This window comes from Corvus kubaryi, unplaced genomic scaffold (assembly GCF_017639235.1).
Source record: "Corvus kubaryi isolate FWS band 111438036 unplaced genomic scaffold, C.kubaryi_AGA036_p1.0 37361, whole genome shotgun sequence".
In the NCBI taxonomy this organism is placed as follows: Eukaryota; Metazoa; Chordata; class Aves; order Passeriformes; family Corvidae; genus Corvus; species Corvus kubaryi.
Window position 1 is genome coordinate 3,173,253 of NW_024581118.1, and position 13,691 is coordinate 3,186,943.

Here is a 13,691-nt window from a genome sequence, read left to right on the forward strand (position 1 = left end):
AGATGTTTAAGCATTTGGGGATTTTATTCCATATTGTGTTTCAAAATAATTCCAGTAAGCAGCTAGACGCACCTTCAGATATTTTTGCTTTATCTAAAATACATGGTAAGCTCTTTGGGCACAGGAATTTGGCTAAGATTGGTTTTTTGTGACAGTGATCTGGCAGTGCTCTCCAGTGAGCAATTACAATAGCTCCTTGTCCTGGCTGCATCTGAAGAGAATCTGTGTTAATATGGGGGAAGGTTTTTAGGCATTTTGGTTATTGCTTTGTGTATGCTCTAAAAAATATACTAAAATTAGCCTGAGCAAAATACTTGAAAAACAGTGAATATTGCCAATGTGATCGTTTAACAGCGTGATAACATTTTTAATTTTTTAACATTTTTGTGGTTTTCAGTACTTTTAAGGGGACTGTTATGAATATTCTCTGGAGGGGTAACAACACCTTGCTCTCCCTTGGTGAGGTAAGGAAATGTCATGTTCTTCAGTCACTTCTGCTTTCATAGGTTAATCCTGTGTCAGAGAAATAATTTGATTCTTTCAATGTTTGGCAGACTGTCCAAAATTTTTCCTTTCTTCTCCTGTTGTTATATACCTAGATGTGACATGTTTAAATGTGTTAGCGACCTTTTTTCTGGTTTATCTTTCCCTTCTGCAGGAGTTCTATGGAGGAAAGAAGAATCTTCAGATGAGAATGCCTGAAGATCTGCCAGAGACATTTGAACATTGGGCAGAAATGCTCAGACTGAAACTATTGGCATACCAAAGGCAGACAGATGATTACTACAATTTCTGTCTTGGAGGTAAATCCATTCAGTTAAGACTTTCATTTTCTTGTGTATGTAATTTTTCAGTATGTCAGCTGAAAATTGCAGTGACCAAGAATTATGTCATTGTCATTGAAAAACTGCAGTTGTCTTTACTGGAAATTGAGGCAATATTATTTTTTATGTATTACCAGCTATAAAAAGTGTAGCAGAAGGGTACTCGACTAAGTTAGAAGACCTGTACAAAGTCACATCTTTGAGCAAGTGTATATTTCTCAAAGCATTGCACCTAGAAATAGGAATGTCAGGGACAGAATTTCTGTGAGAGAAAATTCCAGGCTCTTTGTGTCATAGACACACCCTATCTTTTCCAAAAAGAATTTCGGGATCAGCTGACGTGGTTTGAGGAGGAGCTCTCTTCTGTTTCCCAGCTGGTTGTGGAAAGTCTTTTAAAAGAACATGAGCAGAAACTCAGCTCTTTTACTGCTTATATTCAGCATCTCTTCAGCAGACAGCTGAAGGAGTGGGAGGATGTGAAGGTATGTATCATGGACATACTGGAATGCTTTTAGTGTAACCAATGCTAAATGCATCAGATTGATGAAATTTTATTGCTCTCATTCTCACTGTTTGCTTCATCACTCTCTGCTGAGCTGGCCACATATGTAGTTTCTGTGTTTGCAGTTAGTCTGCTTAGTTCTCCTGGAAGCTTTGTATTTCGTGGAACTCAGTCCCTTCTCTCCCGGCTTCCAGCACTGGGCTGCCCCTTTCTAATCTCCTCAGCTCTGCCTGTTATCTTACACTTGGATTGTCAACTCTGTAAGGGCTCTGACCTTGTGCTAGGGCCAGACAGCTCCTACTGTATGGGTGCACTCCTTTGTAAGAACTGTGATGTAGAGATAATGAAATGCTGCTGTTTACTATCATTCATAAAAGAGGCATATTTTGTCAAGTAATATCAGAACTGAGAATAGAATCGTAATGGAGATCATGCAGAAAATGCTACAGTGTCTTGAGATTCTGTCTGAGTATTAAAAATCAGGTTAAAATTGTAGTTATAGAGATACAAAAAATACCTTACTTATCACGTGGTAGAAGAGATGATTATTAGTTGGAAAAAAATCCCAGAGTGAGACCAGAGGCCAGCAGAGAGGCAATTTGGTGCATGTTGCACTGCAAAGTTTATATCCAGACTGCCAAGATGTAGCTCCATTTTCCTTGTCTTTCTGAATACCTTTATAGAAAATGTTTGTGGTTTACTTCTTCCTTTTTATGACTCACAGTACATTCTTTACTGAAGGCATTTCTTTCTTATGTACTTGCTTAAAGACTATGCACCAGAGAAAATTACATTACTCCCTGGGACACCCAGATAACTCCTTTCAGCTGGAGGCTTTGTGCCAAGAGGAAATAAAAAGGCAAAAAGATCAAACTGATGGTGTTCACCTCAACACAAAGATGCTGCAGGTAATTGCAATGCCCTTGCTTAAATGTGAACTTAAAAGTTGGAAAGGAGGGTGTATTTTGGATACATTTTTCCTCCCCATCCAAAGGAAACTTGAAAATTTTTTCAGTTTTAAGCAATCCTGTTCATATATTGCTAAACTTTCTAATGGTGTATTGTCAGCATTAGATCAATACAGACATAAATACATCTGCACACATACTATGGGTGCTTAGATACAAAATATCAGTAAGTTCCACAATGTATCATTCATAGAACCTACTGACTATGAGCATAATAATGGTGGCTAGGAGTATTGGCTGTGGTGGTCACATCCTGTGGTTAGCTCTCTTACTTCCAGACAACAGATGTCTGGAAGGGCTTCTTCTCTGTGCATAATTGACACTTTTCTACACAAGATTAACAACTGAAATAAGCTGAATTTACAGAAGAAATTCAGGAATCAAAATCCTTTTTCCCCTCCACCCCCTGGGTTTATTGAAGGTTGGTTCCCCAGCTTTAAAGCTCTTTGTTTACTTCTCTCAGGCCACTGACTCCAGAGTACATGCAGAGTACATGTATTTTTAATTCCCAAGCAGTGTCACCTTCTACTCCTAGCTCTGCATACAGACACAGAAACACAAATACCGTGTTTTAGAATAACACCTGGGCTAAGCACTTCCACCCAAAGTACCTGAATTCCAAAACGATCTTCTCTTTGGCTAGAAGCTGGTTTTATCACATTTAACCCAAATATGTAACTACTAGGCACCTATACACAAACCTGTACAGTTTTTTTGAACTTTAGATAATCAGGCCGTGTTAAGAATACTGCAGAGACACTTTGAGACCCTTTTATGTGCAACTCTGAGCCTTATGTCTGTTATCTGCAGCTGCTGCAGAATTTCAGGGTTGGATATTTGTGTAGTCTTTCGGAGCCAAGTTAAAAGGAGAGGAGATCAAATTATCAAAGGATAATTTGTCACTTGTCTCCAATGTCCCAACAGGATTGTGCTGCTGAGTGTGCTCAGAGCTTTTTTTCTGCACTGGCTGCCCTCACTGAAAAGCTCCTCTTGGAACTAGATGAAACCATCACTGTTGATGACATACAAGTAGCAGGTAAGAAAAGAAGAGATTGCTTGTTCAGGCCTCCTCTTCCTTCTCAAAGATTGCAGCAGTCTGTCCCTAGGACGAGGAGGCTTTGATATGCTACAGTATTTTAAATTAAAAGATTTCTGTAATAAAGCACGCAAAGCGATTTCTTGAGAGTGGAGAGCATTGAGCTGCACCGTTAATCTAAACAGTTGTATTCCTGACATTGTTTTATTTCTGCTGAGCATATCTTCTATTACCTCCCAGAAACTGAAATACCTAGAGAGAAGATGTCGACTTTAATCCATCCTAAACAAGCTGGACTTCCTCTAGGAACCTCTGAAGTTCCACAGTTACTCAAACGAGGAAGGAGGTAGTATTTGGAGATACTGAACACTGTTCTGTCTAATTTCTCTGCTCTAAACTGATAACAGGCCCTGTCCTCATAGTTTTTTGCTGCACTTGTTGAAACTGCTGCTCATCATTAGTAATGTCATTGAACTAGTTATGGGGTAATTTGAGTGAATAATGATTTTAAAGAAAGAATAGCAATGGATCCAAATAAAAGTGAACTACATACAGTACTGTAAAACAGTACCATGTCATTGCTCTGGCTATGCCCCTTGCCTGTCACTAGTTATCAGTTCAGTACATTCAGATCTATGAATAGTCTGTGTATTGTCATTCAGAAGAAATGAATTCTGTGCTGTGGAGAGATCCTGATGCTTTAAAAGAAAAGGTGGTTGTACTAAACAAGTTTTTAGGGTAAACCTTTTGTGGAGAAAAAAAAATAACATTGATCTTTGGCACCTTAGTAAAAGTAATGTGAATTAGTGTGATCTGTTCCCTTTTCTAACATTTTTCTCATGTGTTGGTTGGTTGGTTGGTTTGGTTTTTTATAGGAGTTGGCCAGGAATACCTGAGACTATTCTTCCTGATGCTCCAGACTATACTCTTTGCAGAGGAACTGCATCAGTTCCAACTGCTAAGACTACCCTGGGCCATCTAGCAGTGGTGGACGCAAGACAAGCTGCATATAAGGTGGGTCTGTGGGGAAGGACTCTGGAGTGGGCTGCTGCTGTTGTGGGTTTGGTTTTTTAAGAAGATGGTTATAGAATCTTAGTTATTTGTGTAAGTTTTTAATGTACACAGTGCTTTCAGGTCTTAGAGCCGTATTATCCATGTGCAGAAATCCTTTCTCATGTCCATTTCTTTGCGATGCTGTCAGAAGCAGACAGGGTTGGTTTCTCAGGGAGTCTTCTTATTCAGAGACATGACAGAGGGGAACTGTTTCAGCAGAGAAGCGTGGATGGTGTCAGAAACAGGACACTGCTTTTTGGCAGCATCATAGTTCCAAAAGCAGCTGTGCCTCAGTGCCATTCCAGTCCTGCTTGTTTTCACTCACCTTTCTTTCTGAGGCCTACAGTTTCAGCCTTAGGTCACAAAAGCTGGTTTCCCCACAAAAGATGAAGGGCTAGAAAATACTTCATACCTATCTTATATCCGGAAAAATCACAGATGCCTGTTTCCACCATAAAAATGATCACTCTTTCTTCACTGAGTCTGTTAAAAGAATGCAGACAACTCCAAGCCTCTGAATCACACAGACAATTGTTTTCAAAACAGCAGTGCTCAGTAGTTAGGAGAATATTTTTATGTTAAATCACTTAGAAATGTGTTTCTGCATCTGACCTGGAAGTAATCATATTCCCACTGAACTAAATTAACTTTTTAAATAGGGGACTAGGATAAAATACACTGTCAACGATGGCAAATGCCATCAGAACTATCGATTTGCCTGCGTGTTTTATGTATCTAGTTCTGGTGCCCAAGAACCTGGTTACAGCACAGATTTGAAGGGAATGTGGTTGTTTGGAAACAAATGGTTTAATACAAATGGTTGGATAAAAGGATTGGATACAGGACGCATGCCACAGGAATATTTTCCTGCATGTATGTTGCATTAAAAATACAGTACTTTATGTTTTGGAGCATGGACTCTTGAACAATATTAAAATGCCTTCAGGTTTTTATGGTAGTCTACAAGTTTCTGTCTAGAGGAAATAACTTTTTAGCAGCTTTGTAATAGTTCAGTTCATACTCATGAGTTAAGAAGCTCCAGCAAGAGCCTGAGTGTATCCTGTGTTCGAGATGCATACTTGGGTCTTGAGAGAAGGCAACTCCTTAATCTTAGGGAGTTCCATTAGAAACTAATGGAAGTGAGATGAAGACCTTGCATTTTAGTAAAATATAAATATTACTGGTAATTTAATTTCAGAAGTCTTTAAAAGGAACACAGCTAATAGTTAATTATTCATAGAGTTCTATTGTCAAAGGCAAGAAATAAGTGGCCTCTATGTGGTCTTCTGACACAATGGATCTGGACCTGGATTTAGGCAAATAAAATTATATTTCGTCACTACCAATTTTGTCCTTAATTGTTGGGGTTTCTTATACAGAAATACAAATGTAAACTCGAGCAGATGTTTGCCCAGATCAAGGAAGAAAGTGCAGCTCAGCTGCGGGCAATTCAGCGCTGGAATGATTGGTGGGAAGAATCCATCCGGAAGATAAAGCTACTCTACATCTGAGATCAGCCAAATTCTGCTGAGCTTTGTTGGTGTAAATTGACATGTTTGTATGAATGTCACTGATGTTTTTCTTTTATCTTACTAATCTGTTGCACTGAAAGAAGCTACTTTTGGCCTTTTTGTTTGTTTTGCCACGTTACCACTCTTGTTTCCTCATACGCAGTCTTAAGACTGCTACTATACTCATCTTTACAATTTAGTAACCACCTGGTGCAGCTTACAGAATCATCTGTTACCATTTGCATGTGTTTGTGCACATGAACCCTCTGTGCAAGGGCACTTAATGTGTATTTATTAGCAGAGTTTACAGGATTTTGTTGCAATTTTGTCCCTGTGAGCTGGTTTGGTCTGAAAACTCTCCAAGGTGTGGGTGAGAACTATCCTAACTAAGCACCCTTGTACAAGGTCCCTGTGCCCAAGCACCTCTGCACAGAGACCTCTGATTGGAGATGACCAGCCTGAAAAAAAATACATTTTATGTTGTCTTGGTTCAACAAGCTTTGCCTTGCCTACCCTTCCCATCCCTTGCCTTGCCTCTCCTACTTCTCCCTTGTGTTGCCTACCCTTGCCTACCACTTTCTTTAATTGCCATGCCTGCCTGCTCCTCCCTTGCCTTGCCTTATCTACCCCTCTCTTGCCTTTTCTTCCCCAGCCCTCCTTTGCCTTGCCCCTCTATTACCCCTTGCTCTCCTTGCCAAGCTTTGCTCCTCCCTTGCCCCTCTCTTTCCCCTCCCTTTTCCCGTTTCCTGCCTATATTGACTTGCCCTTCCTATGCCACTCCCTTGCCTGGCCTTGCCTTCCCTCACCTTGCCTTTCTTTACTGTGCCCCTCTGACTTACCTCTCCTTGCCTTTCCTTGCCTCCATCTTGCCCCTCCCTTGCCTTGCCCCTCTTGTGTTTTCTCTCCACTGCATTGCCTTGCTTTTCCTTGCCCATCCCTTGCTTTGCATTTGCTTTCCCTCCTTTGCCCATCCATTGCCTTGCTCTCCCTTGTCTCACCTTGTCTATCACTCCCTTGCCATCCCTTGCAATCCCTTGCATACCACCCCTTGCTTTGCCTTCCCTACTCCTCCCTACCCTTGCCCCTCCCTTGCCTTGCATTCACTTTCCTTTCTTTGTCCCTCCCATGCTCCACCCTTGCCTTACTCCACTTTCCCTTCCCTTGCCTTTCCTTGCCCCTCCCCTGCCCCTTCTTTGCCTGGCTTTGCCTTTACCCTCCTTTGCCTTACCTACCCCTCTCTTGCCTTACCTTCCCCTCCACTGCCCTTTTTTGCCTAGCCCTCCCTTGCCTTGCTGTCATTTTTCTTTCACTGCCCATCCCTTGCCTTGCCCCTCTCTTGCCTTGCCTTGCCTTTCTTTGCCTCTCCCTTGCCCCTTCTTTCCCTTCTGCTGCCTTGCCTTCCTTGCCCCCTCCATTACCCTGCCTTTGCTTTCCTTCCTTTGCCTGTCCCTTGCCTTGCCAACCCCCTCCCTTTACTTTGTCTTGCCTTAACTTGGTCTTGCCTTTCCCCTCCTTGCCTTTCGTTTCCTCTCTTGCGTGCCCTTGCCTTGTTTTGCCTCTCCCTTGTTTGGCTTTGCCTTACCTTACCTTGCCCCTCCATGGCATTGCTCCTTCCTGTCCTTCCCTTGCCCCTTCTTTGCCTTATCCCTTCTTGCCTTGCCTTTCCCTTGCCTTGCCTTGTTTTGACTTGGTCCTTGTCGTGGGTTTAGGTTTCTCAGTGCATTTCTTCCCATTGTTACCAGGGAGATGCTGGAAGGGGGAGGAAGTTGCTTTCTGGGTGGACAGTCAGTGATCAGGACACAAAAGGAAGTGGCAGATGGCCCCTGGCATTCCAGTGGAGCAGTTTTGGGGTTGGGGAGTTTTGGCCGGGGAATGGGCTTTTCTGCTTGGGGTTTCTCAGGAGTTGTGGCTGGGTGCTGTGAAAGGTCTGGCCCGAGACTTGGCTGCAGGCGGGTCCTTCCCTTCGCTGGGGATGCAGAGCAGTTGCGTGGTGTGCTGCCTGGAGCCGCGCAGTCTCGGCCAGATCTCTTTCTGCACAGTAGCTCAGCACCGTGATCGAGCCCTGGCTGCCTCCCCCAGCTTGTGCCTGCTGCTGTTGGCAGTGCCAAGACCAGCCGCCGCCCGTGTGAGTGTGCAGGAGGAGCAGTTTTCTCCCTTCCCTCCCTGTGCCGGCTGCGAGAGCATCCCTGCCGCTCCTGCTGCACCGGAGCCGCCGGCAGGAGCCACTGCAGCCTCTGCTTCCCGAAGTGTGCCAGCACCCCTGCCGGCTGTAGGCATGACTACACCAAAGGGGAAAAACAGGCTTTAGCCGGTGGGACATTGCTGTTACTGTCTTCTTGTTATGTTGGGGTTTTTTCTAGTAAAGAACTGTTACTCTTTTTCCTATATTTTTTCCTGGGCGCACCATAATTTTGAAGTTACAATAATTTGGAAGGAGGGATCTTCTTTCCATTCCAGGAGGGTCCCACCTTCCTTGGAGTGCATTTGTCTTTTAAACCAAGACACTTCTCCCTTGCCTTTTCTTTCGCATTGCTTTGCTTTTCCTTGCCCTTGCCTTTCCTTGCACACCACTCCCTTGCCTTGCCTTCCCTACTCCTCTCTTACCTTGCCTTGCTTCTCCCTTGCCTCTTCGTTGCCTTGCCTTTGCCCTCCCTTGCCCATCCCATTCCCTTCCCTTGGCTGGCTTTGTTTTGCCTTGCTTTACCTTGCCCCTCCAGTGTGTTGCCCCTCCTTTGCCTTATCCCTCCCTTGCCTTGCCCACCCTTTCCCTTGCTTTGCCACTCCTTTGCCTTGCCTTGCCTTGTTTTGCTTACCCCTCCCTTACCTGGCTGTGAACTGCCCAATGTTCCATTGCTTTGCCTTGCTTGTCCCTCCCTTGCCTTGCCTACCCCTCCATGTCTTTGCTCTGATTTCACTTACCTGTCCTGCCATTGCCTTGCCTGCCTTTCCCTTACCTTGCCTTGAACTGCCTAATCATCTCTTGCATTTCCTTGTCCCCCTGCCCTTTCCTTGCTGCCCTACCTGTCCCCTACCCCCCCTTGCTTTGCTTTGCCTTTCCTCTGCCCCTCCCTTTACCCTTTCTTGCTTTGCCCCTCCCTTGCCCCTCTCTTTTCTCCTGCTTTCCCCTTTCTTTGCATTGACTTGCCCCTTCTGTGCTCCTCCTTTGCCTCTTCCTTTCCTGTCCCTTGCTTGGCTTTTCCTTGCCTTGCCCTTCCCTTCCCTTGCATTGCCTTCCCTTACCCCGTTTTTCCCTCTAATGCTTTGTCCCTTCCGTATCTTGCCCCTCCCTTGCCTTGCCCCTTCCTTATCTTGCCCTTGCCTTGCCTGACCCTTCATTTCTTTGCCTACCCCATCCTTTCCTTGCCTTACCTACATGTCCCTTACCTTGCCTTGCCTATGCCTATGCCTCCCTTGATTTTCAGCAAGGAAATGCAAGGGAGAGGCAGGAAAGGAAAGTGAAGACAGTGCAGGGGTAGGCAAGGCAATACAGGAGAGGTGTTGGCAAGGCAGGGGAAGGCTCCACTACCTCCTAGGGCAGCCCATTCCAATATCTAATCACCCTTTCTGAGAAGAACTTCTCCCTAATGAATAACTAAGCCTCCCCTGGCACAGTTTAAGACTATGTCCCCTTGTCCTATCCCTGCTTGCTTGGGAGCAGAGCGCAACCCCCACCTGGCCACACCCTGCTGCCAGGGAGAGCATTAAGGTCACCCCTGCGCCTCCTCCAGGCTAAACAACCCCAGCTCGCTCAGCCACTCTTTGTAAGACCTACACTCCAGACCCTTCATGAGTTTCATTGCCCTTCCCTGGACATGCTCCAGCCTCTCAAGCCAGCACAGGGGACAGTCACTGCCCTGGGCCTGTGCCCACACCGTGGCTGGCACAGTCCAGGGGCCACTGGCCTCTTGCCCACCTGGGCACACCTGGGCTCCTGTCCAGCCTCTGTCACCAGCACCCCCAGGGCCTTTCCTGACAGGCACTGTCCAGTCACTCTGCCCCAGCCTGGAGCTACAGGGGGTTACTGTGGACAAAGTGTAGGGATCTGGCACTTGGCCTTGCTGACCCTCACACCATTGGTGTTGGCCCATCCATCCAGCCTTTGGGTCCCTCTGCAGGGCTGTCTTAGGGTGCTTTTCTATTCCCTGATCATCTGCTCTATGCCCAGGAATGGTTGCTGTAGCTTTAAGGTGGGTTCAGGGCAGGGGGAAGCCTTGGGGGTCTTGGGTGGGCTTTATTCAAAGCCTCACTCCCCAGGCATCTGTCCTGCCATGTGGACTGGGTTCCTTTTTTTGCTCAGCTAGCTTGGGTTTTGTTAGCTTAGGCAAGAAGTTGGTTTTTTTTCCTTTCCCTGGCCTTGGAAACTGCAACAGCAGTCCTTCAGCAGCTTTTTTCCTGAACTGGACGTTTGGTTTTGGTCTGAGATCAGAGAGGACAATTGATGGGAGACGAATCAGCCAGGGACCGGCAGGAAGGTGAGGGGCCGCTCCCTCCTGGCCCCAGACCTCGGAAAAGCTGAGTGAACAAGAGAAAGGACACCAAATGCACCAGCTTCAGCTGCTGTGAAGGGGGGACCCACGCCAGAGATTCACCAGGTTCTCACCTGTTTTGCCCAAGCTGCTGCATGAACCCTTTGGGGTTTTTTCCCTTCCCTGAAACAGAAGCTGGTGCCATTCTTTTTCTCCCCACCACGTTGTGGCTGTTGAGGGTTTTCTTTTTCTTTCCCTGCATTTTGAGGTTTTTTTTGTTCCAGTGGGGGGGGGAGTGGGGGAAAGGGGGGGGTAAGGCCTGACAATTCAATATCTAACATTTATTCTTTTTTTTGTTTCGCCGTGCCATGTGGGCACTCTGTTTTTCAATAAATGGGATTTTTTTCACTTTCATCCACTAGTATTAATCTCTTATTGGTAGAAAGGGATTGTTGGAACCCTTTTTCATTAGAGGAAACACTCATTCCAGAGTGGTTTTCTCCTAAACTTGTCTCTAAACCAAGACAAGTCCATAACAAAGAAGGCGAAACCAGTGCTAAACTAGGGAGGAGGAAAAGAGGGATAGACACTCTGGCCAATGACACCTCCCTCACCTCTTTCCTTCACCACCACCTGCTAAAGCCTTTTTTACAGCTGCAAAAACAACCTGAAGCCTTGTCTTGGAGTGATTTATGATGACAGTCTATTCCATGATCCTCTGCTTTATGCCCAAAAATGGTTGCTGTTATCTTTAAGGCCTGGGACTGGGTGTGTGTGAGGCTGGGGAGGGGGGAGCTTTGGGCTTTTTGGCGGGCATTTTTGAAGCCTCATTGCCCAGGTGTTCCATGGTGCTGTGTGGCTTGGTTTTGCTTGGCTAGCTTGGTTTTCTTGGCCCAGGCAAAAAGCTTTTCCCTGGCATGGAGAAGCTGCAGTAGCAATCTTTCAGCTGCCTTGAGGAGAACTGAACAGCTGCTGGTCTGAGACTGGAGGAGCAGGACCAGCAGGAGCAGAGTCACCCATTCCAGCCCCAAGCTTCAAGAAGCTGAGCTGGGGAGTGAAAGCACACCAAGCAGCTCCAGCCCAGATGCTTCGTCTGCCCTGGAGAGGAGGTCGATGCCAGAGAGCCATCAGGTTTTTGCCTCCTCCTGGAACTCCTACGTGGAAGCTCCACTTCCCTCAGCGCAAAAGCCAGCACCACCTCTCTCACCCTACGTGTCAGGAAGGGCTATTTCTTCAATGTTTGCCCCATTCTCTGGGCATTTTTGAGTCTTTGTTCCTGTGCCTGTGTGGGGTGGGGGGTGAGTTCTGCGAGCAGTCTGTTGTTAATAAACTGTTGGTTTTGTTTTCTTTTCACTTTCCTTTGTTAGTATTCATTTTCCACTGGTGGAGGGGAATTGTTAAAACCCTTTAGAGGAGACTACTCATCGCAGAGTGTCTTCTCTTAAATGTGTCTCAAAACTGAGACAAGCCTCCAGGAGTCAAGATGCCACCACCTTGGGGGAAACACCACCTGCTTGTGCACTCCTGGAATGAGCAAGCATGAATGTACCAGAGCCACGCGTGAGCTGCAGGAACCACACACTGTGTCTGCATTCCAGAAGGCAACTGACTGCATTCCAGCTAAGCTGTCAGCCCCGAGACCAGAAAACACAGATAAAGCCACTTCAAGCAGCAGAGAAAAAGAAAAGGCAAAAACTGCTTCACCTTCCCCCCCCAACCCCTTTCCCATCTTGCTGGAAATGCAGCAGGTGGTAAACTATCCTATGCTTTTAAAGTAATCTTAGCTTTTTCTAGCTTTTCTCTACTTTTCGCTTTCCTTCTTTTTGCCCCTTTTACAGTTAGTAAAGTGAAAATATCAGATTTTTTTTCTTATCAACATATAACTTTGAATTTTAATCTTGTTTCGGGGAATATTTGAACCTGAAGTCCTTTCTGTAATTCACAGAGAGCTCTTTTTGTTGTAACAATGTCACATGAGACAATTGGTTCCATGAGGTTCTGAGGTGTCACAATGGACCCTTGGTCACATGAGGCCTAATAGTGTCGCAAAGGATCCTTGGTTACACGGTGCCCATCTGTGTCAAAATGGCCCCTTGGTTCCGTGAGACTCCTCTGAGTCACAATGGCCCCTTGATTCCATGAGCCTCCCTTGTGTCACGGTGGTTCTGTGAAGCCTTGGATGGACCAGTGGACCCTTGGTTACATGACACAGTGTCACAGTCGACCCTTGGGTAGATGGGGCTCTGCTGTTTAACAAAGAACCCTTGCTTCCATGAGGAGCGTCGGCGTCACAGTAGACCCTTGGTTACGCTGTGTCACAAGGGATCCCCAGTTCCATGAGTTTCCACAGTGTTACAGTGACCCCTTGGTTCCAGGAGAGTCTGCAGTGTCATAGTGGTCTCCTGGGTTCCATGAGGCTCCAAAATGTCACAATGGGCCTTTGGTTCCATGAGGCCCCACCATGTCACAATGGACACTTAGTTTCATGAGATCCCACAGTATCACAATGGTCCTTATGGTTCCACAGTGACACAATGGTTCCGTGAGGCTCCATAGTGTCACAATTGACTCTGTGGTTCCGCAGTGTCACAACAGACAGTTAGTTATGAGAGGCCCCTCTGTGTCACAATGGACCCTGGTTCCCTTAGGCTCCTCAGGATCACAATGGTCTCCTTGGTTCCCTGAGGCTCTGTAGTCTCACAATGGCCCCTTGGTTCCATGAGCTCCCACTGTGTCATGGTAGACCCTTGGTTTCATTAAGTTATTTAGTGTCACAATGGTCTCCTTGTTTCTGCAGTGTCACAAGGAACTTTCATTTCTCTGAGTCTCCAAATTCTCACAATGGACTCCTTGGTTCTCCAGAATCACAATTGACCCTTGGTTATATGGTGTCCCTCTGTGTCACAATGGAGCATTGATCCATGAGGCCCTGCAGAGTCACAATGGACCCTTGGATACACGGGGCGCTGCTGTGTCACAATGGCTCTTTGGTTTTATGAGGCCCCTCAGTACCACCATAGACCTTTGGTTTCATTAGTTTCTTTAGTGTCACAGTGGTCTCCTTCATTCTGCTGTGTCACAAGGGACCTTCAGTTCCATGAGTTTCCCAAGTGTCACAATGGACCCTTGGTTCCATTAGGTCCCGCTGCGTCACAATCGAGCCTTGGTTCCATGAGGTTCCACAGTTTCACATTGGACCCTTGGTTAAATAGGCCCCTCTGAGTCTCAATGGACCCTTGGATTTCTGGGATTCCTTAGTGTCACAATGGAGCCTTGGTTCCGTGAGGCTCCTCAGGATCACAATGGTCTCCTTGGTTCCAGAGTGTCACAA

At 46.0% G+C, this 13,691-nt stretch overlaps 1 protein-coding gene across 6 annotated transcripts in view; it reads left to right on the forward strand.

Annotated features, from left to right (window-relative positions):
- CCDC180 (coiled-coil domain containing 180) overlaps window positions 1–6,001 on the forward strand; it is a 28,361-nt gene extending 22,360 nt beyond the window's left edge. For all 6 annotated transcript variants that reach the window (XM_042033900.1, XM_042033897.1, XM_042033896.1 and 3 more), the window contains 8 exons: window positions 398–464; window positions 659–803; window positions 1,146–1,306; window positions 2,097–2,234; window positions 3,219–3,330; window positions 3,571–3,676; window positions 4,206–4,344; window positions 5,763–6,001. In XM_042033900.1, the coding sequence (XP_041889834.1) occupies window positions 398–464; window positions 659–803; window positions 1,146–1,306; window positions 2,097–2,234; window positions 3,219–3,330; window positions 3,571–3,676; window positions 4,206–4,344; window positions 5,763–5,894 (1,000 nt within the window). In that variant the 3' untranslated portion in view covers window positions 5,895–6,001. The remainder of the gene's footprint in view (window positions 1–397; window positions 465–658; window positions 804–1,145; window positions 1,307–2,096; window positions 2,235–3,218; window positions 3,331–3,570; window positions 3,677–4,205; window positions 4,345–5,762) is intronic.
- The last annotated feature ends 7,690 nt before the right edge of the window (window positions 6,002–13,691 follow it).